Raw genomic sequence first — 24,061 nt, forward strand, 5'->3', positions numbered from 1 at the left:
TTTTTTTTATTGAGAGGTAGTCTGCAATTAAATTTTCGTCAGTTTTTATAATTTCAATTGTAAATGTAAAATTCAATATATTTAATATCAATCTTCTTATTTCCTTTGTTGTAACTGAATCATCTATCTTTTTGGTTATCCACCATTTTACCTGTGTATTATCTGTTCTTACAATAAATTTATTGTAAACTATGTATGGTTCGAATGCTAGTAAACATTTATATAATGCAAATAATTCTTTCCTATTTATTTCCCATTTTGTTTGTGCCTCAGTATATGATCCTGAGCAATACCTGCAATGGTGTTCTACCTTTTCTTTATTATATTTATATTTTAGTACTCCTCCATAACTATGGTCACTTGAATCTGTTTCAATTATATATGTGAATGTTCTACTTTCATCAGGAAAATATAATTTTGGTAATTTTTTGCATAATTTTTTAATATTTTTTATGTGTTCTTTATCTTTGTTGTCAAAATGATATTCAATATCTTTTTTGAGTTTTTTGTATAATGGTTTTAAATGTTCTGCTAATTTTGGTATATATTCCCTTACTTGATTTACTAATCCTAAGAATGATTGTAATTTCTTTTTTGTATCTATATTTTCATCCATAGTAATTATTTTTTGTACTATGTGAGTTTGCATTTTTATTCCATTTTTATCTATTTGTATTCCTAGAAATTCTATCTGTGGTTTCATAATTTCTGCTTTACTTTTACTTAAACTTATACCTGTGTGTTTAATTATGTGTATAAATCTTTCTAATAATCTTATATGTTCATCTTGTGTTTTAGAATATAATGATATATCATCTATATATATAACACAATTTTCTAGCTGGTTAAAACAATTATCCATAAAATGTTGATATCTACCTGGTGCATTTTTATATCCAAATGGTAATACATTCCATTCATAAAATCCTTGTGGTACTGTAAATGTTGTTAATTGTTTTGATTCTTCTTCTAGTTTTAGATGGTAAAATCCTGATTTACAGTCAAATTTGCTAAAATAGTTGTATCCTTGTATTTGTCTTATTTTAAGTATTTTATTAGGTATTGGATAGTTATATGTTTTAGTTTTAGCATTTAAATTTCTGTAGTCAATAACCATTCTACTTTTACCTCTTTTTTGTTCACTATGTTTTATTACTATAAATGTTGGGCATGTATGTTTACTATTACTTTCTTGTATATAATTTTTTTCTAGTAATTCATTTATGTGTACTTTAAATTCTTGTAAATCATCAAAGTTATACTTTAACGGTTTTTGTGTTATTATACTATTTTCATCTATTAGTTCAATTTTTACTTTTGTTTTATGTTTTTCCCATCCTTGTAATGGGTCTTCATTATATAGTTGTTCTAGCTGTTCATTGATTATTTTAACTTTGTCTATTGCAAATATAATGATTTCTAGTTGTGATATTTGTTTTTCACTTATATTTTCCATTTCCTGGTTTATTTTTTCACTACCTCTAATCCATTCTATAGATTTTCGTTGTTTATTTTTTACTCTTTTTGCTCCTATTTTATAGCCACATGGCGTAGTAAGCCACCAGTGTGTTTTTGTTATTATGTGTGGGTAAAATTTATCTAAAAATGGCATTCCTAATAACATATCTTTTGTGGTAAATTCAAAGTTATACATTTCTTCTATTGTTAGTATCTTATCCCATATTTGTATTTTTATATTTTTTGCTTTATATTTAATCATACTTCCTTCATTGTTAAATCCTGTTACTACCATAGGTGTTTTTAATTTTTCCCATTTATCTTCTGGTAAGCAATTATATTTACATATATTCGCTTCTGCTCCTGTATCTATCATAGGTGTATAATATCTGTTGTGATATCCTTCTACAATAATTTTTGCAAGTATAAATATTTTCATTAATCATTTTTGGTTCTTTTTATAATTATTTTCTTATTTTGACAAGTTATTGTTAATTGTTCATTTTCTATGCTGTATGGTTTAACCTTTTCTAACCATTTTATTCCTAATGTGATATTATGATTTCCTTCATATATCATAAATTGTATTTTCAATGGAATTCCTCCTATAATTATTTCTTTTTCTGTTGTCTCTTCATTTGTATTTATTATTTCACTAGGTAATCTAGGGCATATGTGTCCTGTTTTCATAATTTCTTCTTCTAATACTAGTTCTCTTGTTATATGATTTTCTTCTTGTCCTGTGTTTATCAAGATTTTATATTTTCTTTGGTCCATTATTCCTGTTATAAAATAATGATATATTGTTATTTCTCCTAAATCTTGTGATATTTCATATTTTCTTTTAGATGAACTTATTCTTGATGAGGAAGCTCTTGTTAATGTATTTGGTACGCTTGAGGTGCTTAATCTTTCTTTTACTATCTCCAATTCTTCTTCTGTATCCATTTCTTTATAACTATAGTCATTATTATCTATTACCGTAATTATTCTTTCAAAAGGATTTTCTATTTTTATTTTATCAATTTTATTTCTTGCCGTTATTTTATGTTTTGTTGTTAATATATATAGATTTTTACATCTTGCTGTGAATACCTTACTTCCTGGTGCTAACTCTATTCCTGACATTTTCCAATATAATACTAATGATTTATCTATATTTGTATTGTTAATGCTACTGTATAATTAGAACTTATTATAAATTTAAATTTTTGGTATATTAAATTTCCTTTAACTGCACTTATTACACTTTTTTCTATAAGATGTTTTATTCTATCATCTGCTAAATATATTTCAATAGGTGTATCTATTCCTTCTCTGAAACAAGCTTTTATTAGTATTTCCGTTCCTCCTAAATGTACATATTTTATAGCTTCTTTATTTTTTATGTTTTGTATTTCTTTATTTATTATTCGTTTGTTTATTATAGGTATATATGCTTTTCCGCTTGTATATTTTCCGTCTATGATGTGTTCTTTTTGACTAATTACATAGTATTCTTCTTTCTGTCTTTTAAACCAGTTTTTTAGTATAGGTATGTCAAGTATTTTTTTCAACACTTAAATCTAATTCTTTTCTTTTTATTTGTTCAAAAAGTGTATTATCAAATATAATTTTTTGGTGTGATGATTCTTCATCTTCATAATTCTCTTTAGATATTATTTCGTTTTCAAACATTATATTTCTTCTTCTTCTATTTCATTATCTTCTTCTCCATTTTCAGTTTCTATATCTGATACTTCATATATACTATCGTTTTCACTTAATTCATAGTCTATGTATTCTATTTGCATATATTCGTCATCATCTATAACTATTTCTGCAATCTGTTTTCTTTTTGGATTTTTAGGTAATTTACAGTCTTTAGCTATGTGTCCTATCTTTCCGCAATTGTAACATGTACATTGGGATATTTTTCTTTTAGGTCTATATGGTCTTTTTATTTTATAGTTTTTTACATAATACCTTCGTCTTGGTTGTTTATATTTATACTTAGTTTTATTTTTTCTATAATTTTTATATCTTCTGGATTTTTGTTTTTAATTTGTATATCCAAACTGTGGTGCCATTTTATTTTTACAACATGATAAATTTTTATTTAGTACTTTTTCCATTTTTAATTTTTCTTTTTGGTTCCCACATAATTATGTAAACCATTGAGATAGAAATTTTATTCTAGCTCCTAAAGTATCTACCATTCCTTCATTATTCCAATCCTTTATTATTTTTGTGCTAAATGGTTCTGGTAATTTTGTAAAATATTGTTTTCTTATTTCTTTTGCTTCGTCTAAATTGTATTTAGATTTGTAATAGTATTCTTTGAATGCACAAGTATATTCTTCTATATAACTTTTCCACTAAATTTATCTATGACAATGCGATTAATGATGATTATGGGATTGTATAAGACCTCCAAGAGGTCAAGTACGGCATGTTACTTCTAGTGGGTGCTCTCAAATCATGACAGAGAAAATATAAAATCTTTTGAAAATTTAAATTGTTTGACCTTTTAAAACCATTCAGTTCGTGGACCTTTCGGTTGTATTAGTCGACCATGCCAAACTAACTGGCGATGCCTCAAGTGGTTACTTAACTCATCGAGTTTTAAAGGACCTACAGTTGATTTGGGGTCCAAACGATGAACAAAATTGGGTTCTCCGACATATTCATCGAGTCGTCGATTCAGCCATTTGCCCAATGAGTTTTACAGACTTCCATTTCAGATTTTTGTGGGTCTCACAGTGGACTAATTCGGGGTCGCCATCCTGCACATTCTCAAACACATTCCAATTTTCAACATGCACAATCAACGCCCATTATACAAAATAAAAGTTAAAACATTAAAAACTTGAGTCACCTCCGAAGAAGCGCCTTAGTTAACGTCATGGCACGACGCAAGTACCCATTCAAGCTTCATTCTTGGGGTTTGTCATAGTATCACTAGCAAACCCCCTTGTTGTCTTGGGTTTAGATGCCATGAAGTTTGACCCATTTGGGTCTCCAGTTGCTTGATCGAGACAGAGTGAGAACTCACCGTCTATCTGAGAGTCAAAACGTCCTCCTTCAATTCTTTCAATATTTTGTCAAACTCTTCCACTTTCAGAATCCCTTGGATTTCGACGCTTATGGGGAGCAACATAGTTATCTTTCTCCCCTCTCTATTTCATCCTTGATTGCCTCCCAGCTTTGAGTAATTTCTCCTTGATTGGCTAGGAAGTTTACTTCCTTATTGTACAACGCTTCAAATTCTATGATATTTTTGGCCAAGGTATCTAGTAGGGTCATCATGTTGGCCATGTTCTGGTGTCTCTCTTGATCCTTTATGATTTGTTCTTCCATCATTCTATTAAGTGAGATTAGAGACTCGATCTTCGCAATTGTACCATGCATTGTTTCTCGTGGTCATGCAATCAAGGAGTTAGAATGTTATTGCGTAGGGCTGTCGCATTATACCACCCAGATAGAGTTGGTCATCCACTCTTTGGTTTACCGAATCAAGACAGAAAAGTTTCAGCAACAACTTATTTAGAAGTCCGTGAGTTGGGCACTGCAGCACCAGGTTATTAAACCTCAGCCAAGTCTCATGGATTTATTCATCCTCCAGTCTCTTGAAAATTTGAATACCATCCCTAAGTATTATCATCTTATATGGAGAAAAAAATCACACTTGGAACGCTGTGACCAGCCTTATCTAAGAAGTGATATGATTTCTTGGCAACTCATCCAACCATTTGTTTGACTCGCCCATGATAGAAGATGACAACAACCTTAGCCAGACTTAATCTTGCAATGCTTAAATGAGACCGGTCCATATACATTATAAAATTCCTAATATGCTCATGGCGATCTTTATGAGCTATCCCTCCAAATAAACCCTTTAGTTGAAGGAGCTGAAGCATAGTGCTTGTGATGTGAAACACAAAATTACATTCAACTAGAAGTAAACGAATGGCCTAAGCACCACCTATTTGGGCTGGATCATTGATATTTGCAGCATTGACATCGTTAAGGTTTCTTACATCATCTTGATGGCCTACTTGGCTACCATTACTTCTGTTAAATCTCATTTTCTTGTCTATTTTAACAAGCAACACAAAACCAAAAATAAAAGTAAGTAGATTCAATTATTAACTAACAAGAACACAATTCAACTTCACCAAAATAATTTCAAATAACACCATTATCCGGCAGCGGTGCCATTGTGATTTTTATTGTTTCAAGCACAACTCATCCAGTTTTAGATGTCAACGATCGTAAATCAGAATAAAACTCAACTCAATGAATTAGGGTTGAAGCTCATGGGAGAGATATGTTTTTCGAATTCAAGTTGGAAGTGAAAACGGGTTCTAATATAGAAATTATCAAGAAAAGACATTTATCAAATAAAGGGGTGACACAAAAGCCAAATGGGTTTTTTTGGTTTTCAATTATCAAGTAAAAACTCTCAAACACTTTGAAATAACAATAGGGAGATGGATTCTCGTGATGTGATCTATTATAGGCAAATATAGGCATAGGGATAATTGAAACTACTATTAAATATTGAAATATCAGTGAGTAGGCTAGACTATAAAGGAGATAGTTTTCTCTTTACCAACTACCCTGAATCATGTGATTTCTTTTGAACATCAACAAGCATGACAATAAAGAACAACCCACAAGTTGACACATCCACCCTGTCGAGCTAGATGGGTGGGATTGAGTTTAACATTCACTCTCTCAAGCTAAACCAACATAAACCCAATATCCACAAATCATTAAGCAATGATTTTAGTCCTAAAACCTCTCTCTCGAGTAAGCCAAGGGAACAAAGTCGTAGTTGCATTTTGCAACTACAACTCATAAATAACCCACAATTGATTATTAAACTCACTTCAAAACAGCATTTAAACTAGTTAGGCCAAACCCATAGGTGACCCTCTTGAATTGGCACCAAGTTTCATATAGGCACCTCAACTAGACAATGTTCATTTTAAACACTTTATGTATCCTGTTATGTCTTTAACTTTATCATTTTCTCAAGCCCAATGGGTAAATTTAGCTCATCTATTACAATAATAAGTCCAAGTCATACAAATTTATTACTTTAGTCTTTATTACCATACCTTTCATAAGATAGTTACACGTTCTCTAAATTGAATCACTTTGTTCCTGTACTGATAACTTTAGTATTGTTTAATTGCTTAATTGAACAAACAATAGTTTTTCAGTGGATTGTTCATGTACTAGATGATTGTGTCTATCAAGATACGTATATCCTTAAAACTTTATTGCTTTGAAACTGAAAAAATCAGAAAAACTGAACCAAACCGTCAATAATCAAGCTAACGGTTATTTTTTTCATTTGATTTTGGTTTGGTTTTAATAATTTAAAAAAATGACTAAATTGGTTTGACTTTTATTTTAACCAATAACCAATCCAAATGGAATCACGAACACCCCTAATGTTAGGGATAATTTTATCATACATCCTTATTAAAATATTAGTCATCTAAATATTAAAAAGTAAATAATATTTAATAATATGGATAAAATAGATAAAAATAGTAAATTGTTAGATTAATTTTATAAACTGAGTCGAATGATCATTTTAAGTAAAACTTTTGACCCAGTAGATATTATATCTAATTTCCCTCATTGACTTTTGTGGAACTCATTTTGTAAATATTTTTACAGATTGTCATTAAGACCCCACATTTTTTGAACAATTTGAGCCATAGCTCTATTTTATTAATAATCAAAGAACAGTCGTAAACAAAACAAAAAGAAAAGGGAAAAGGAAACATTACGAAAAAAATAAACTTATATTATTTAATTACTCATTATTGTTATAGTTTGCTATAGTAATTACTCATGACTAACATTATACATTAAGTATGTAGGCTGACTTTGAGTTTGTATAATTAGTCATATTTGTATATGTGTAATTTGCCAAAATATACAAATACATATATATAATATACAATTATATGCATACACATTTCACCTCTCTCACTCTCTCTGCCCTCTCTCGCTCACCTTTCTCCTTCCTTTCCCAATCTCTCTTGCCTTATATACAAAGGTTTATGTATAATATAAAATTATATACATATACAATTCACCTCTCTACCACTCTCTGTCCTCTCTCCTCCCTCACCCTGTCTTGCTCGCCTCTTTCCTCCCTCTCCCAGTCTCGCTTGCCCCTCTCCTCCCTCTTTCACTCTCACTTGCCATATATACAAATAAAAATTTATAATATATAATTATCTAACCGATATACATATACAATTCACCTTTCTCCCACTCTTTTCCCCCTCTCTCTCGTCCTCTCTCCTCTCTCTCCCAGTCTCACTCTCCTCTCTCTCCTCGATATAACATGTAACTATGAATTGTTTTTATCAAACTATAGATATGGAGAGTACTTAGGATATATTTAAGTGGCTATATGTAAAAGTTTCCTTTAAAAAAATCATCCAAACGAATCCAAAAACGAGAGATAAACAACAGAAAAAGAAATAGAAAAATGAACCATATTTCTCGATTCGATTAGGGTGTTGTGCGGTTCATTTTAGTAAAATCAAAAGCAAACAAAATAGTATTGATTTTTAAAATTTAAAATCAAATCAAATCAAACTACCACAACAAAATATCAATTTTTAAATTGTTTAGTTCACATTGCGATTTCATTTGATTTTATATCATAATCATAAGGCGCCCTAGATATTACATCTAATTTGCCCTCATCTACTTGTCGTGTGGAACTCATTTTTTGTAACTATTTTACAGAATAAAGACCCAATATTTTTTAAAGTAAATTGAGCCATAGCTTTATTTTATTAAAAATGAAAAGAACACTCGTGGAAAAAAAAAATCTCGTCCAAATGAATCCAAAAGCGAGAAGAAAATAAACAACTGAAAACGAAATAGCAAAAATTAACCATATTGGTCCGTCTATATAGTCTTATGTCACGACGTGACACTTAACTCTATCTAAAGACGCCATGCAGCATTTTCCTAAATTTATATTCACACAACATAAAAAGGCGAATTTAGAAATGAAAAAAATCGGATGAATCAATATGAGCTCTAAAGTTAAAAACAATATAAAAATAATAAAAAAAGATTTGAGCTGAATTTGAAATCTGATCTCACTACCTTTTTTGCTTGTATCAACAGCACAAAATTATGTGTGCATTATACCTTAGTCTCTTATCAGTTTTTTTAAATAGAGTATACAAATATATACATAATTTTTTTGAAGTTAAGAAGTGCACATGCACCCCTAATTTTATATGTGGGTCCACCTCCCGATAGCTATCACTTTTTTTCTAATTTGATAACTCAAACTATCATCTTAATGTTGGTAGTGAGATGTCTAATTTCACAAGTAATTTCAACATAAAATATGAAAGAACGGAGCACGCCCACATATATTAATAGAAAACTTAAGCATAAACTTGTATTAATAATTTCAATTTGTTTCAGAGGCCAAGAATTAATACACTCATTCAGTCATTTGTAAAGACGATGTTGAAAGGTATTAATGGAGTTTCCACCAAAGTAGGGTATTCCCATAAAAATCGAAAATAAAAAAACAAACCAAACCAGTCTTTATTTTATTTAGTTTTACATTTTTAAAAATAGATAATAATTAGAGTTTTGATATAAGAATTACTCTAAGGTACAAAATAGCAAGAAGTCAATTCATTTTCTTTTGAATCTTGTTTTTTTGTTATAAATTCATTGAATGAGTGGATAGTCTATAAGGTTGGTACATGAACAACCATCCATATTCACTAGGTTCATGAACCGTTTTGGATAAGAATGTATCTATTTATTATGATACTTAATATGGTGACTTTTGGAGTGATTTCTCACTCTATAAATAGGATTGTTCATTCACTATTGTATGATATACATATGAAATTTACATACACTTGAATAAGAAGGAAAATTCCCCTTCTTATATCTACTTCTCTTGTCTTCTTCTCTTTATGATTATATTCTTATGAGTTTGATTTTATAATACGTTATCAGCACGAGTCTCTATCTAATTGAGAGTGAGTTCTTGTTTTTCTTTAGCTCATATTTTGGTTGATCTCGTTGTGAAGATCAAAGTATTATATGCATAAAATCAGGTATGTATTTTCTAAAATATTTTATAATTTAGAATAAAATAGTATTCAGTCACTAACAATTATCAAGAACCGAAGACATATACTACTATTGATTGAATATGACATGCTATACAAAACTTCTTAAATGGAAGAAGGTATAACATTTTAATAGCATGAGTTTGAATATTATTTTGATTGTTTTGAAAGACTCAAAGAATAAATAATGTTGTACTTCAGTTTATTATACCGTTGGTTAAGGGTAAGAAAATAGATTCAAGTTTCATAGCACCAAAAGGTAAGACATCAGGTTAAAGTCCGGATGCACCATAATGAAAAATATTTGAGGATAAGACGATAGATTCAAGTTCTATCACACAAAAAGGGTAAGACATCAATTAGAGTTTTGATGCACCGTGGTTGGGTTCAAGTCCCATAGTATTATGGCGTAACACGCATTATATGGGTAAGACATTGAGTTTGAGTCAATGCACCATAGCGATGATAACATGACGACTAAGAAAAATAATATGTTTTTGATGAAATGTCTTGAAATTCATCATATTGAATTTGCTTCATTCCTTGAAAAGAATGTGGTAGCAACATGTGATAACTTTGAAATCTGCCTGTTGACTTGCTCCATTCAATCATATGAATGTGGTAGCAGTGAATGATAAGTCTGAAAGATGACAAATAATTAATGATATGAATAAGGGCGTGGAGGGACAGAATTATAATAGTCATCATTGTGGTAATGATAAAAGGAAGAACACTATGAGTTCTTCAAATAGTCCTTCAAAATGTGAAGGCAATTTTTATTATCAAAATGGTATGAAAGGTCATTAGACTTGTGAATGTTGTCAACCCAATAATTTGACAAGTTAAAAAATCCTCTATCATGATAAAAGAAGATAAAGTGATGGTACACTTGATCTTTCAAAGTGATGTTGAGGTGTGTCATCGAAATATGATGAATTTTAAAGCTATGAGAATGTGCTTATAATGCAAATTTATGAAGTACATATAATTAATTAGTTCATTCCTTGAAGAGAATGTGAGTTGTGATAAGTATCGTGAATACTCGACCATTCTATAAGAGAATGGGTCCAGATGTGATAAAATCATTATAGGTTGGATATATGCCACAACTCACCTTTATGGAAGGTTTGAGAAAAAAATGATACATGTCACTTCTCATCTTTACGGGAGATTTGGGAGGAAATAAATTTTATTTGGAAGAAATGGCTAATTGTATTGTACGTTTTATACGTCACTATGGTATATTTATTGTGAACTACCGAAAGGGCAAAAGAAAGAAATAGTTCTTGCCTATAAGGGTTGTGGTCATTATTGTGTGGCAATACAAATTTGTCATTGGTTGTGTACCTATGGTACAACAAAAGTAAAGCAAGAAAGACGTCATGCTCGTAACGATTTTGACCATGACAATAATAATATAATTTCCTCCTTGAAGGAGATGCTCACCACAGGGATGATGTCATGCAATATGTGATAGTACACAAAATTAATTGCAAGCTCTAACGAGTTGTGCTATTATCAGAGAAATAATATTGGGGTTTTAGTAAGTCTCAAAAGAAACTTTTTAAGTTTTTGGATGAATTAAAAATAAATATTGAGAGTATAAATCACTACAACCGAAGAGGGTTATAAATGTTTATGTAAAAGATCACCCCACTTTTCCTCTTGTTTGTTCCATACAAACATGTACATGCTGATGAAATCACATGTAAAAGTAAATTATAAGTGTACTAACATAAAGATCAGTTGGCATGACTGGTTGACCATTCCGATTAAATGTGATGCAAACATGATTGAGAATTCAGGTGATTTATATGATGAAGAAATAATGATTCTTCAAGAATTCTCTTGTGTTACTTGTTCTCTTGATAAAATGATCATTGTACTAGCTAAGGTTGGGATTTTAATCCCCTAAAAATTTTGGAACATATACAAGGGTGAATATGGGTCTGTTCACCTGTCATGTAGATCATTTGCAACTATATGATAGATGCATCTATGCGATGGTCACATGTATTTTGTTGTCAACTTACAAATTGGTTTTTGTAAGGTTGTTTGCTCGAATTGTTAAAATTAAGAGCATAGTTCCAAACTATGAAATTATATTGATAATACTGGTTGATTTACCAGAAATTGAATGCCTCTATTTATAGATAAATCATGGTTATGAGAACAAAACTCCCAAATAAGATTTGGTATGAGATAATTTTATTTAACATGTAGCAACACATGTATGCATCAAACCAACAAGGTTTCCCCATTAAAATTGGTTCAGGGTCAGGAACCATATAATTTTCATCTAAAATGTTGAATGTGCGGTTATGGTTTTAATTTCTCAACCACGCACAAAGATGAACTTCCAAATAAGATTGGAATGAATGTTATATTTTCTACCATTAGGGGGAGAGATGATTGAAAACTAAAAATTATGTGTGAGGTTAATTACGAATTATCTATATCCTCGTTAAATAAATATATGAACTTAAAGTTCAAAGGATAATTCAGTTGCGTAATGTTGCAAATCAGTTCCCATATGAATGCACTGATCCTATTATATAATTCAGCTGCAAACGCTCCAGTGTGAAGTCCTTGAAGTATAGAGTCTATGATACGCCGGAAGTGTAATAGACCAATCGATTCCAAATATAAAATTCCTTGAATAAGAAGGAGCAAATGATCAATATGGTCATAATAATGAGGCAAGTGATATAAAAGAGCACATTGACATAACACTTCATACAGTCTTGAAAAAGGTTCAGGTACCTGAAATAATGAAAAATGAAGAGATCTCGATAAGTTATGCCGTGTTGGAATCGATATCAAATAACCGTCGACAGTATCTTTCATATGAGGTAGCACTCAATGATATAAATTGTGACAAGGATCTTGAATTCAAATTTGTCATATAGTGTGAACAGATAAAAGGTTGGCCACGTAAAATGCATGATTCAAGTATATTGTTTCACTTACAAAAGTGATGTTTTGGACATATAGTCCATAAATAAAGGTATAATGTCAGTGGGGTACAAATAATTTATTATGTGATAGTATAACCGTAAGATATCAAATACGATTTGTCCTTGGGCATAAAAGTTTATCGCAAAATTCTGACATTATTGGAGATGTTTTCTCCTTTGGTGGATGCACTGAGGTTTGTTTTGATCTGAAAACATATGAAAAACTTGAATGCATGTAATGAATAATTGTAATGCCTAGCTAGACAATGAAGGTTATACGAAAATCCTTGAAACAGTCGAGGTGTCTGAAGGATATAAGAGTTTGAAAGAAACTTTTTTAATAAAGTTTCAAGAATCCTTATATAGATTGAAATTGTCAAGGAAGAAAAAGGGTACAAAAGAATGACCCTAATTGCCCTTGTATTTTTATGAAAAGGTTTTGGTAAGACAAAATTTTGTCTTGACCTACAGATTGATAATTTGACAAATAAAATATTTGTCTAACAATGCACATACACTGAAAAGTTTTGATGCAATTTTATATGAATAAACCGCATTCATTGAGTACCTCAATGATTATGAGATCACTTGACATAAATGATGCTTTAGTTTGATCTCAAAAGAAGGATGAAGAGTTTCTTGGTTATGAAACTTTATCTTGGTGCAATCAGGGCACTAGTGCATCTTATAACAATATTTGACCAGATACTTGTTTTGCTGTAAATTTACTGGCAAGATTCAGTTTTTCCCCGATAAAAGGACATTGAAATGGTATTGAGCACATGATTGAATATCCTCGAAGGACCATAGTTATAGGTTTATTCTATTCCGAGGAATCCAAGACAAAATTGATTGGTTACGCAAATGTAGAATATTTATTTGATCCGCATAAAGCTCTATCTCAAGCACGCTATGTGTTTGCATGTGGAGGCACAATAATATCCTGGCGATCAATGAAGCAAATGTTGCTATGCAGAAATAAAAGTCTTCCATGAAGCAAGTCGAAAGTGCGTCTGATTGAGATAAATGACACACCATATTCAAGAAATGTGTGATTTTTCTTTGAAAAATAATATACGAACCACAATGTACGAAGATTGGAGACATCATCACAAGAAATTAAGTGATATATTAATCAGGGAAAGTATAATACGCGTTGCACTTTTTTCCCTTGACCGAGGTTTTTTCCCACTGGGTTTTCCTGGCAAGATTTTTAATGAGGCAACAAATAGTGCGTATCAAAAGATATGTGTACTCTTTTTCCTTCACTAGAATTTTTTCCAACAGAGTTTTTTGTAGTAAGGTTTTAACGAGGCACATTATCTATGGACATCCAAGGGAGAGTGTTATAAATTTATTGAATGAGGGGATAGTCCATAAGGTTGTTACAATAACAATCATCAATATTCATTAGGTTCATGAACCGTTTTGGATAAGAATGTATCTATTTATTATGATACTGGTGATTATTGGAGTGATTTCTCACTCTATAAATAGGATTGTTCGTTCACTATTGTATGATATACATATGAAACTTACATACACTTGAATAAGAAGGAAAATTCCCCTTCTTCTATCTACTTCTGTTGTCTTCTTTCTCTTTATGATTATATTCTTATGAACTTGATTTTATAACATTCTCATATATAATAAATAAGTAAACCAAATCATCACCACAAATCAAATTGAAAAATATTAGTATATATTTATAATGGATTTAAACCAACCGATGAAAGAAAGGAACGATATTAATCAATTGGATGGGTCGCCTCTGTTCAACATTTGTTTGTACCTAAGAATAGAATGAAGCCTCTGTAACTTCAATTGTTGCCTAAACTTATTAATAAAATCATCAGCTTTCTTATCAACTGCTTCATCATCCCTCACTGTTTCCCTCGTCGTTGCCGGTCGGCGCAAATCCACCTCCGGCATCTTCTTCTCACTTGCCGATTTCACCAATATCGTCCTCGTTTGTACTTTCTCCTCCGTGCACGTTGCAGATTTACTTCTTGTCACGTGACTCACTTCTATCTGCGGTTCAATTTCATCATCGTATAGGGGAATTTGGTCGGGTCGTGAGAAAGACAAGTTGATGGACTTGACCCGTTGTAGCAGAGACGAAGTAGGGTCGAGTTGTGAGTTATGGGAGGGAAATGGATCAGGAAAACAGAAATTAAAGGACTTGACTCGAGATGGAGTTGTTGTGGTGACGGTGTTTTTGTGAGTTTTGAGATTTGAAGTAATGAAAATAGTTCCAATCATTAGATTCAATAAACAGAAGAGAATAATGGGGGTTAACCAGCTAGCTAAACATTCAATCATGCTTTCTACTTACAGAAGATGAAAGAGTTAGGAATGAAGACAAATTATGTTTGCAATTTGTATGAATGTTTCAATTCTATTTATTTATATTATAGATAGATAGATTTAGAGACAGAAAGCCAACGCTAGTTGGTAGCATTGTAATTGTAAAATATACAAAAACACGTTGTTTTTACCAAGGTGCGTCCAGGAAGATAGTCTCACACTGCTTCGATACTCCTCTAATTTTATATTAATTAAAGGACAATTTTCACATATAGCAAACAAAAAAATCATATTTGTATAATATAACAAATTTTGCATAATTGCGCTCCATAACAAACATAAAAACTGTATAATTCGCTGGCCTAAATTGTATAATTCGCTGGCCTATTTCGCTGCAATTGTATAATTAGCTTTGCATACAGTTGAATCGAATTAAAATGTATGTATATTGCATAATTATAAGTGTATAGCAAGAAGATATATGTTTTTCTCGCTTTATACAAAAACAGAAACACAATATATACACTTCTGTTGTATAAAGCTAGAAAAAATTGTATTTTACTGCAATTATATAATTCACAATTGTATAATTCTTTGGCCTTTTTCTCTGCAATATTTGAAGTAAAATGTTTGTAAATTATATAATTAAGTGTATAACACCAAGATATACATTTTTGCATGTGTATATACAATTTTCTCTCGCTTTATACAAAACAGAAACAGAAATTATACACTTCTGTGTATAAAGCGAGAGAGGCGAGAATGGGAGAGTGGCGAGCGAGACTTCTGGGAGAGAGACGCCTCGCAAATTTTTGTCAACGTTTGCTATGGAGCACAATTAAATCAAACCCTAGGTATTCCATTTAATTTAGGTTATTAGTTTGCTATTTTATACAATTTTCTCTTAATTAAATTATTGAGTTATTTTTTATTTTTTATATTAATTAGAATATTTTTTTAATTTTATCTATTATTAATTAATATTAAAATTAATTATTAACTAATATTTAATTATTTTATTATAAATTTAATAATAATCAATAAGAATACAAATAGAAAGTTATCTTTAATTTGTATATTAATCTTCTTTTTATAAAGGTTGAGCTCAAGCAATTTAATTAATATGAAATAAAGAAAATAATAAATATATAAATTTTTATTAAAAGAAAAAACTTGATGTTTTCTGTTTAGCAGCAACTTGTTATATATTAGGAATTAGTACTAGTATATTTTTTGTATAACAATTATTGCCATTGTATGTTCATTTATCTGTTAACACAATTTTCAAAATCCAGACGTAAATTCCGACCTTCCCCTAGCTTGAAGTCTTGAACAAAGTATTCCTAGGTTCATATTTATTCGTAAAATATTTTTCAAGTTAATTTTTTTAATTTTTTTTATTTTTGATAAATTAAGAAAGAACAAAATAATTTTATTATATCCTTAATATTATATTTGAGTTAATATCTTTAAAATATATATTTATTATGTTTCTATTTATATGTCACTATTTTAGGTTTAAATGAACATAATGTAGTTTATTTTGATTAATAAATTGGTCAATGAACATAAAGATTATTTAATTTTTTTGTATATGTTGATTAAATTCATACTTTGAAAGCTGATAACTATCAATGATAAAATAGAAAAAATATTATCATTTATATATTAATTTTATAAAATTAATAATATTAAAGAACATCTATTTTTAATAACAATACCATAAATAAAGACATAAAAAGAGTGTTATTGTCACGACCTAAAACGAGCCGCGAATGGCACCCACACTTATCCTACTATGTGAGCGAACCAACAAATCTAAACCCCAACATTTCAACCATAATAAACAGAATATAATGCGGAAGACTCAAAATCTTATTAATATAACCAATAAACAAGCTTCTAAAGTTTATCAACTATTATCCCCAAAATCCGGAAGTCAAGCATAGGCCTCTGTGAGAACGACGAAGTCTGGGGATAACCTCCAAACTCAGAGAAATAATGACCGGTCTGCGGTGGACCCCCAGCTATAACCTGCAGTGAAGACTGAATTGGTCGGGCTGGGTAACCTCCTGAACTCTGCCCTCTGGAGTAAGAACCACTAAACTCACCTCCCTTACGAAACTTCTTAGATGTCGATGCCATGGTGAAGTCGTCTGGCTTCACCCCCTCCACTTCTATCACAAAATCTACCACCTCCTGGAAGGATTTTGCTGCAGCAGCTACCTGTAAGGCTGGAATCTGCAAATCTGACATCAATCCCTTCACAAAACAGCGAATCCGCTCTTGTGGACTGAAGCAAAGCTGGGTGGCATACCTGGATAATGCACGAAACTTAGCCTCATAAGCAGTAACCGACATCCTGCCTTGCTCTAGGCTCAGGAACTCATTTGGGAATAAGGTTCTTTAACTTGAGCATATTAACATAATTCCACATTCAACCTCTTATCATTATCGTGTCGGAACGTGACACCCAATCCCCTAATCTCATTATTTTAGTTCATCAAGCCTCTTTTATGTCAATACGTCATCTTAATAGAGAGGATTTAAGGTTTAATATTCAACAGCCTCATCATTCTAATCCATCACAATTTCATAATCACATCATGCAACCACACAATTAAGCATATAGAAGACTTTACAATATCACCCAATACATATCAATCACTATTAAGAGTTTACTATGAACTAGCATAAACCATAACCTACCTCCACCGAAGAATCGTGATCAAGCAAGCTACTTCTTAATGCCTCTGCTTTCCTCTTCGCTTCTCCCTTTTTCTCGCTCGTTCTCCCTCTCTTTCTGTCTCTTTCTTTCTTCTTTTACCCTAATTATCATATAATTCAATATGATAAAAGTAACCCATTATTTATTTTAAGGTTATCTCTTTTAACCCCCAAGTAAATAAGTTATTAAACTTACCCACTAATTTCATACAGTTTGTCATAAGTAGTCCAAAACACCCCTTTAAAACTTTAGCAGAAATCCGACCCAGTCGAGGTTAAGCAGCTCGTGATGGCCCGTCGTACCTGCGACGGCCCGTCCTGCAGGTCCGTCACAAAGTTCAGAGAGTCAATTTTAGCGAAGATGTTTGTGATGGTCCATCGTGTCTACGACGGTCCGTGCTGCAATTCCGTCGCGGAGTTCAGAGAATTGATCCCAGTACCCAGATTTTAGAGTTTAAGTGTTTTGGCACGAACACGCTCCATGGACCGTTGTGCCTATGACGGTTCGTCCTACTTGTCGTCGAGGCTAATGAAGGAAAGCAACAGGAGAATTACACAAGTATGGGAGACGGAGTCCATGACGGTCCGTCGTGTGATTCGTCGACCCAATCAGTTTTTATCAAAAATAATTCTACTGCTCGAAACGACTAAACAGGTCGTTACAGTTATAAATCTATTGAATAACTGGATTGTCCATAAAGTTAGTACATGAACAATCATTGATATTCACTAGGTTACATGAACCTTTTTGGATAAGAATGTATCTATTTATTATGATACTTAATATGGTAACCTTTGGAGTGATTTCTCACTCTATAAATAGAGTTGTTCATTCACTATTGTAATATATACATATGAAACTTACATATACATGAATAAGAAGAAAGTCTTCTCCTACATCTACTTCTATTGTCTTCTTTTTATAATCTTGAATTTACAACACGTTATCAACACGAGTCTCTGCCAGTTCAAGTAAAGACTTTAAAAGCCTCGGAGGTATAAATTTCCTTTTCTTAAATAATGTCTAATATTTCTAAACTTGAATTTCTTGCTCTAGACATATCGGGAAAAAGCTACCTATCATGGGCACTCGATGCAGAAATTCATCTTGATGTGATGGGTCTAGCAGACAGCATCCAAGAAAATAATCAAGCATCGAATCAAAACCGTGCTAAGGCGATGATATTTCTCCGTCATCACCTTGATGAGAGTTTGAAAATGGAATATCTCACTGTTAAGCATCCTCTGGTGTTGTGGAACAATTTAAAAGATAGATATGACCACCGGAAGTTGATCGTCGTTCCACAGACACGTTATGATTGGATCCACTTGAGACTTTAAAATTTTAAATCTATCAGTGAGTATAACTCTTCCATGTTTAAAATTATCTCACAATTAAAATTATGTGGAGAAAATATCACTGACCATGATATGCTGGAAAAAACGTTTTCCACTTTTCCTGCCTCGAGTATGCTTCTGCAGCAGCAATACCGAGAAATGGGATTTAAAAATTATTCTGAATTAATTTCACATCTCCTTGTTGCCGAACAACATAATGACTTACTGATGAAAAACCATGAAAGTCGACCTATTGGTTCTATGTCATTCCTGAAGTAAATACGGCAAATTTTCACCAATCTAGGCTTGAAAAAAGTCATCGCCCCAGTCGTGGTCGTGATCGTGGTGATCGTCTTGCACTAGATAATAACCTTCAACACCAGCAGTGTAAAAAGAAGAATGAAAAACATGACATAGTGCAGAAGAAAAATTCAGACAATAAATGTTATCGATGTGGAGGAAAAGGACATTGGTCACGTACCTGTCATACGCCAAGGCATCTGGTTGAGCGATATCAAGCTTTCCCGAAGGAGGTGAAAAATAACGCAGAAGCCAACTTTATCATGGAAGATATTGTTTAACCCATGCATCTAGATGTAGCGGATTTCTTTGAGAATTTCGAAGGAAAGATAAATCACCTGATAGGTGATGGGTCTGTGATAATGTGAATATATTTCATTTTCGTCGTTTATATGAACTAGTATGAATATGTTTTCCTAGATTTGTAAATAACTAAAATGTTGTGTATTGTTTTTGTTTAGTAATAATATTATAATGTTTATTTCTTTTATATCTTTCATCTAGAAGAGTATATGGATACCTCAATGATCAATCATGAAGATATTTTTATAATTAATAGTGGAACAACGCACACCATATTCAAAGATGAGAAATACTTCTCATACTTGCTTAGAAGAAAAGCAAATGTTACTACAATTTCTGGTAATTCAAATTTAATAGAAGGCTCCGGAAGAGCTACTATTTTTCTGCTTAAGGGGACAAAACTTGTCATAGAAGATGCTTTGTTCTCTTCTAAATCCCCAAGAAACCTATTAAGTTTTAAAGTTTTAAAGATATTCGTCGAAATTGATATCATGTTGAGACAATAAATGAAATGAATGTTGAATACCTTGGTATCACCAAGATTGTCTCAGACCAGAAATATGTGTTGGAGAAATTATCAACTTTATCTTCTAGTTTGTATTATGCAAAAATAAGTACGATTGAAGCACACTCTATCGTAAACCAGAAGTTTACTGACTTAAAGACTTTTGTGCTTTGGCATGACCGAATAGGTCATCCTGGATAAATAATGATGAGACAAATCATTGAAAACTCAAATGGACATCCATTAAAGAACCTGAAGATTCTTACAAATGATGAGTTTTTATGTATTGCTTGTTGCCAAGGAAAATTGCTTACTAGGCTATCACCAATGAAGGTTAACATTGAATCCCATAAATTTTTGGAACGAATACATGGGGATATTTGTGGACCTATTCACCCATCTACTGGATCGTTAGATATTTTATGGTCCTAATAGACGCATCTTCAAGATGGTCTCATGTGTGCCTCTTATCATCTCGCAACTTGGCGTTTGCAAAATTATCGGCACAAATTATACGATTAAGAGCGCAATTTCAAGATTATCTCATTAAGACAATTCGCCTTGATAATGCTCGCGAATTCACATCCCAAGCTTTTGATGTTTGATGCGTATCGGTAGGGATAAAAGTTTAACATCCTGTAGCTCATGTTCATACTCAAAATGACCTTGCTGAGTCATTTATTAAGCGCTTACAATTGATAGCAAGACCTCTACTTATGAAAAGTGAGTTGCCTACTACTGCTTGGGGTCATTCTATCTTACATGCAACATAACTTGTTCGTCTCAGACCAACTCACTATAATAAATACTCCCCATCACAATTGGTATTTGGCCATGAACCAAATATTGCTCATCTTCAATTTTTTGGATGTGTTGTATATGTGTCTGTAGCACCACCTCAGCGCTCCAAGATGGGCCCTCAAAGAAGGTTAGGCATTTATGTTGGGTTTTATTTACCCTCCATAATTCGCTACCTTGAGCCATTAAAGGGAGATTTATTCACTGCAAGATTTGCAGATTGTCGATTTGATGAAACAAATTTTTCGCAATTAGGGGGAGAGAAAAATAAACTTAAAAGTGAAATTGCATGGAAAATTTTATCATTATCTCATTTTGATCCACGCTCCCCTGTGTGTGAACAAGAGGTCCAGAAGATAATCCATTTGCAAAACATAGCAAATCAAATGCTAGACGTATTAACGGATTCAAAAAGGATAACAAAGTCACATATTCCTGCAGTAAATGTGCCTATCCGAATCGACGTTCCAAAAGAACCATCTACAAGTGTCATAGCTTCTGAATCACAAATACGCCTAAAGCGTGGTAGACCATTGGGTTCAAAAGATAAAAATCCTAGAAAAAAGAAGTACAAAAAATGACACTACAAAAGAATTTCACGAAGAAATTCAAGATTTGATTGATCCTGATATTCCTGAAGAGATTAGTGAAGCCGAGACTCAAGTAAATGAAGAACTCTCAATAAGTTCTACAGGTGATGGGATAAGTTTAGATCGGTCAAAAATAATAGTGGATAATATTTTAGCGTATGATGTTGCACTTAACATTATGCAAGGAAATGAGGATCTTGAACCTCTATCTGTCGAAGAATGTCGACAAAGACGTGATTGACCAAAATGGCAAGAAGCAATTCAATCAGAATTAAATCCACTGGCTAAGCGTAAGGTTTTTGGACCAGTAGTCCAAATGCCTAATGATGTTAAACCAATTATCTATAAATGGGTCTTTGTACGAAAATAAATGAGAGAAATAAGATTGTAAGATACAAAGCACGTCTTGTTGCACAAGGATTCTCTCAACGACCTGGTGTCAACTATGAAGAAACATATTCACCTGTTATGGATGCAATAACTTTTCGATATCTCTTCGGTTTAGTTGTACATGAAAATCTTCAAATTCATCTAATGGATGTGGTTACAGCTTACCTTTACAGTTCACTTGATAATGAAATTTATATGAAAGTTTCGGAAGGACTTAAAATGTCTGAAGCATGTAGTTCAATATCTTGGGAAGTGTATTCAATCAGATTACAAAAGTCATTATATGGCTTAAAACAATCAGGGCGCATGTGGTATAATCGCCTCAGTGATTACTTGATAAAACAAGGTTATATAAACGATGTCATTTGTCCTTGTATATTTATTAAGAAAACAACATTGGGGTTTGTTATTCTTGTTGTTTATGTTGATGACATTAATCTCATTGGAACTCCAGAAGAGGTTCAAAAGACAATTGAATATCTAAAGAAAGAATTTGAGATGAAAGACCTTGGAAAGACAAAAATTTGTCTTGGACTATAAATAGAATAGACGGGGTCTTCATCCATCAATCTTCCTATACTGATAAAATCTTGAAACGATTTTACATGGATAAAACACATCCATTAAGTACTTCAATGATTGTCCGATCATTTGAAGTGAGTAAGGATCCATTCCGACCTCAAGAAGAGAATGAGGAACCTCTTGGTCCAGAAGTACCTTATCTTAGTGCAATTGGGGCACTTATGTATCTTGCTAATGCTACGAGAACTGACATAACATTTTCTGTTAATTTGTTAGCAAGATATAGTTCTTCCCCTACACGACGACATTGCAATAGAGTTAAACATATATTGCGATATCTAAGGGGAACTAGTGATATGGGTCTGTTTTATACTAACAAAGATAGTGCAGATCTTGTTGGTCATGCAGATGCACGTTATTTATCTGACCCACATAAAACTCGATCACAAACAGGCTATCTGTTCACATATGGAGGTACTGTTATATCATGGCGATCTACGAAGCAGTCTACTGTCGCTACTTCTTCAAATCATGCTGAGATAATAGCCATTCATAAAACAAGTAGAGAATGTGTATGGTTAAGATCAGTAATACATTCTATCAAAGAAAGATCTGATTTGAAGTGTGACATCAAGATACCACAATACTATTTGAAGATAACGATGGATGCATAACTCAATTAAAAGGAGGCTTTATAAAAGGAGATAGAACGAAACACATTTCACCAAAATTATTCTTCACACATGATCTCCAGAAGAATGATGATATTGATGTGCGGCAAATTCGTTCGAGTGATGATCCAGCAAATTCATTTACCAAATATTTACCGGCCTCAACTCTTGAGAAGATGGTTCACAAAATTGTAATGCGGAAACATAACCATATAAATCGTGGTTTTTATTAAGGGGAGTAAAATATGCATTGTACTCTGTTTTCTTTAGTCTAGATTTTGTCCCACTGGGTTTTCCTAGAAAGGTTTTTAATGATACAGCAAATAATGCGTATCAAAAGATGTGTACTCTTTTTCCTTCACTAAAAATTTTTTCCACATGATTTTTTTCTAGTAAGGTTTTAACGAGGCACAATATCTATGGACATCCAAGGGGGAGTGTTATAAATCTATTGAATAAGTGGATAGTCCATAAAGTTAGTACATGAACAACCATTTATATTCACTAGGTTACATGAACTTTTTTTTGGATAAAAATGTATCTATTTATTATGATACTTAATATAATGACCTTTGGAGTGATTTCTCACTCTATAAATAGGGTTGTTCATTCACTATTGTAATATTATACATATACATGAATAAGAAGAAAATCTTCTCCTAAATCTACTTCTCTTATCTTCTTCTTATAATCTTGATTTTTACAACAAGCCTTGAGTATTAAAATTCTATCACTTAATATAAAAAAATAATGAATTTATTATATTGTTTTTATATTTTATTTTCTTAATAACTATACTAAATTAAAATTTAACAAGTTAAAAAAACGAACGAAGTGTATTTTGTTTGGATAATTATTGCCATGAAATTAAGCACTACTAAATTTGTTGTACAATTTCCAAAATTCATCACATAAGCCCGGCAAGTAGGCGTGGAAGAGTGGGTCATACGAGCCCTCTCTCGCTATTCTTCCAATACTGGCACATGTGTCGTGGTTATGGACATACTCTTAATAATTTCGGTGTAACATAATTTGAGGCGTAAAACGAAATTAGTTAAATATT

At 31.9% G+C, this 24,061-nt stretch overlaps 2 protein-coding genes across 2 annotated transcripts; one reads left to right on the forward strand and one right to left on the reverse strand.

Moving 5' to 3' along the window:
• Positions 1-14,227: 14,227 nt before the first annotated feature.
• On the reverse strand, positions 14,228-15,115 carry LOC104647394 (pathogen-associated molecular patterns-induced protein A70). Its single transcript, XM_010322781.4, has one exon. The coding sequence runs from the start codon at positions 14,867-14,869 to the stop codon at positions 14,300-14,302; it is 570 nt and encodes a 189-aa protein (XP_010321083.2). The 5' UTR covers positions 14,870-15,115; the 3' UTR covers positions 14,228-14,299.
• Positions 15,116-22,410: 7,295 nt separating this feature from the next.
• On the forward strand, positions 22,411-23,001 carry LOC138348723 (secreted RxLR effector protein 161-like). The gene has a single exon (XM_069298296.1). It carries the CDS (start codon positions 22,411-22,413, stop codon positions 22,999-23,001), a length of 591 nt encoding a protein of 196 aa, XP_069154397.1.
• Positions 23,002-24,061: the final 1,060 nt, after the last annotated feature.

Source organism: Solanum lycopersicum, chromosome 5 (assembly GCF_036512215.1).
Source record: "Solanum lycopersicum chromosome 5, SLM_r2.1".
Classification (NCBI taxonomy): Eukaryota; Viridiplantae; Streptophyta; class Magnoliopsida; order Solanales; family Solanaceae; genus Solanum; species Solanum lycopersicum.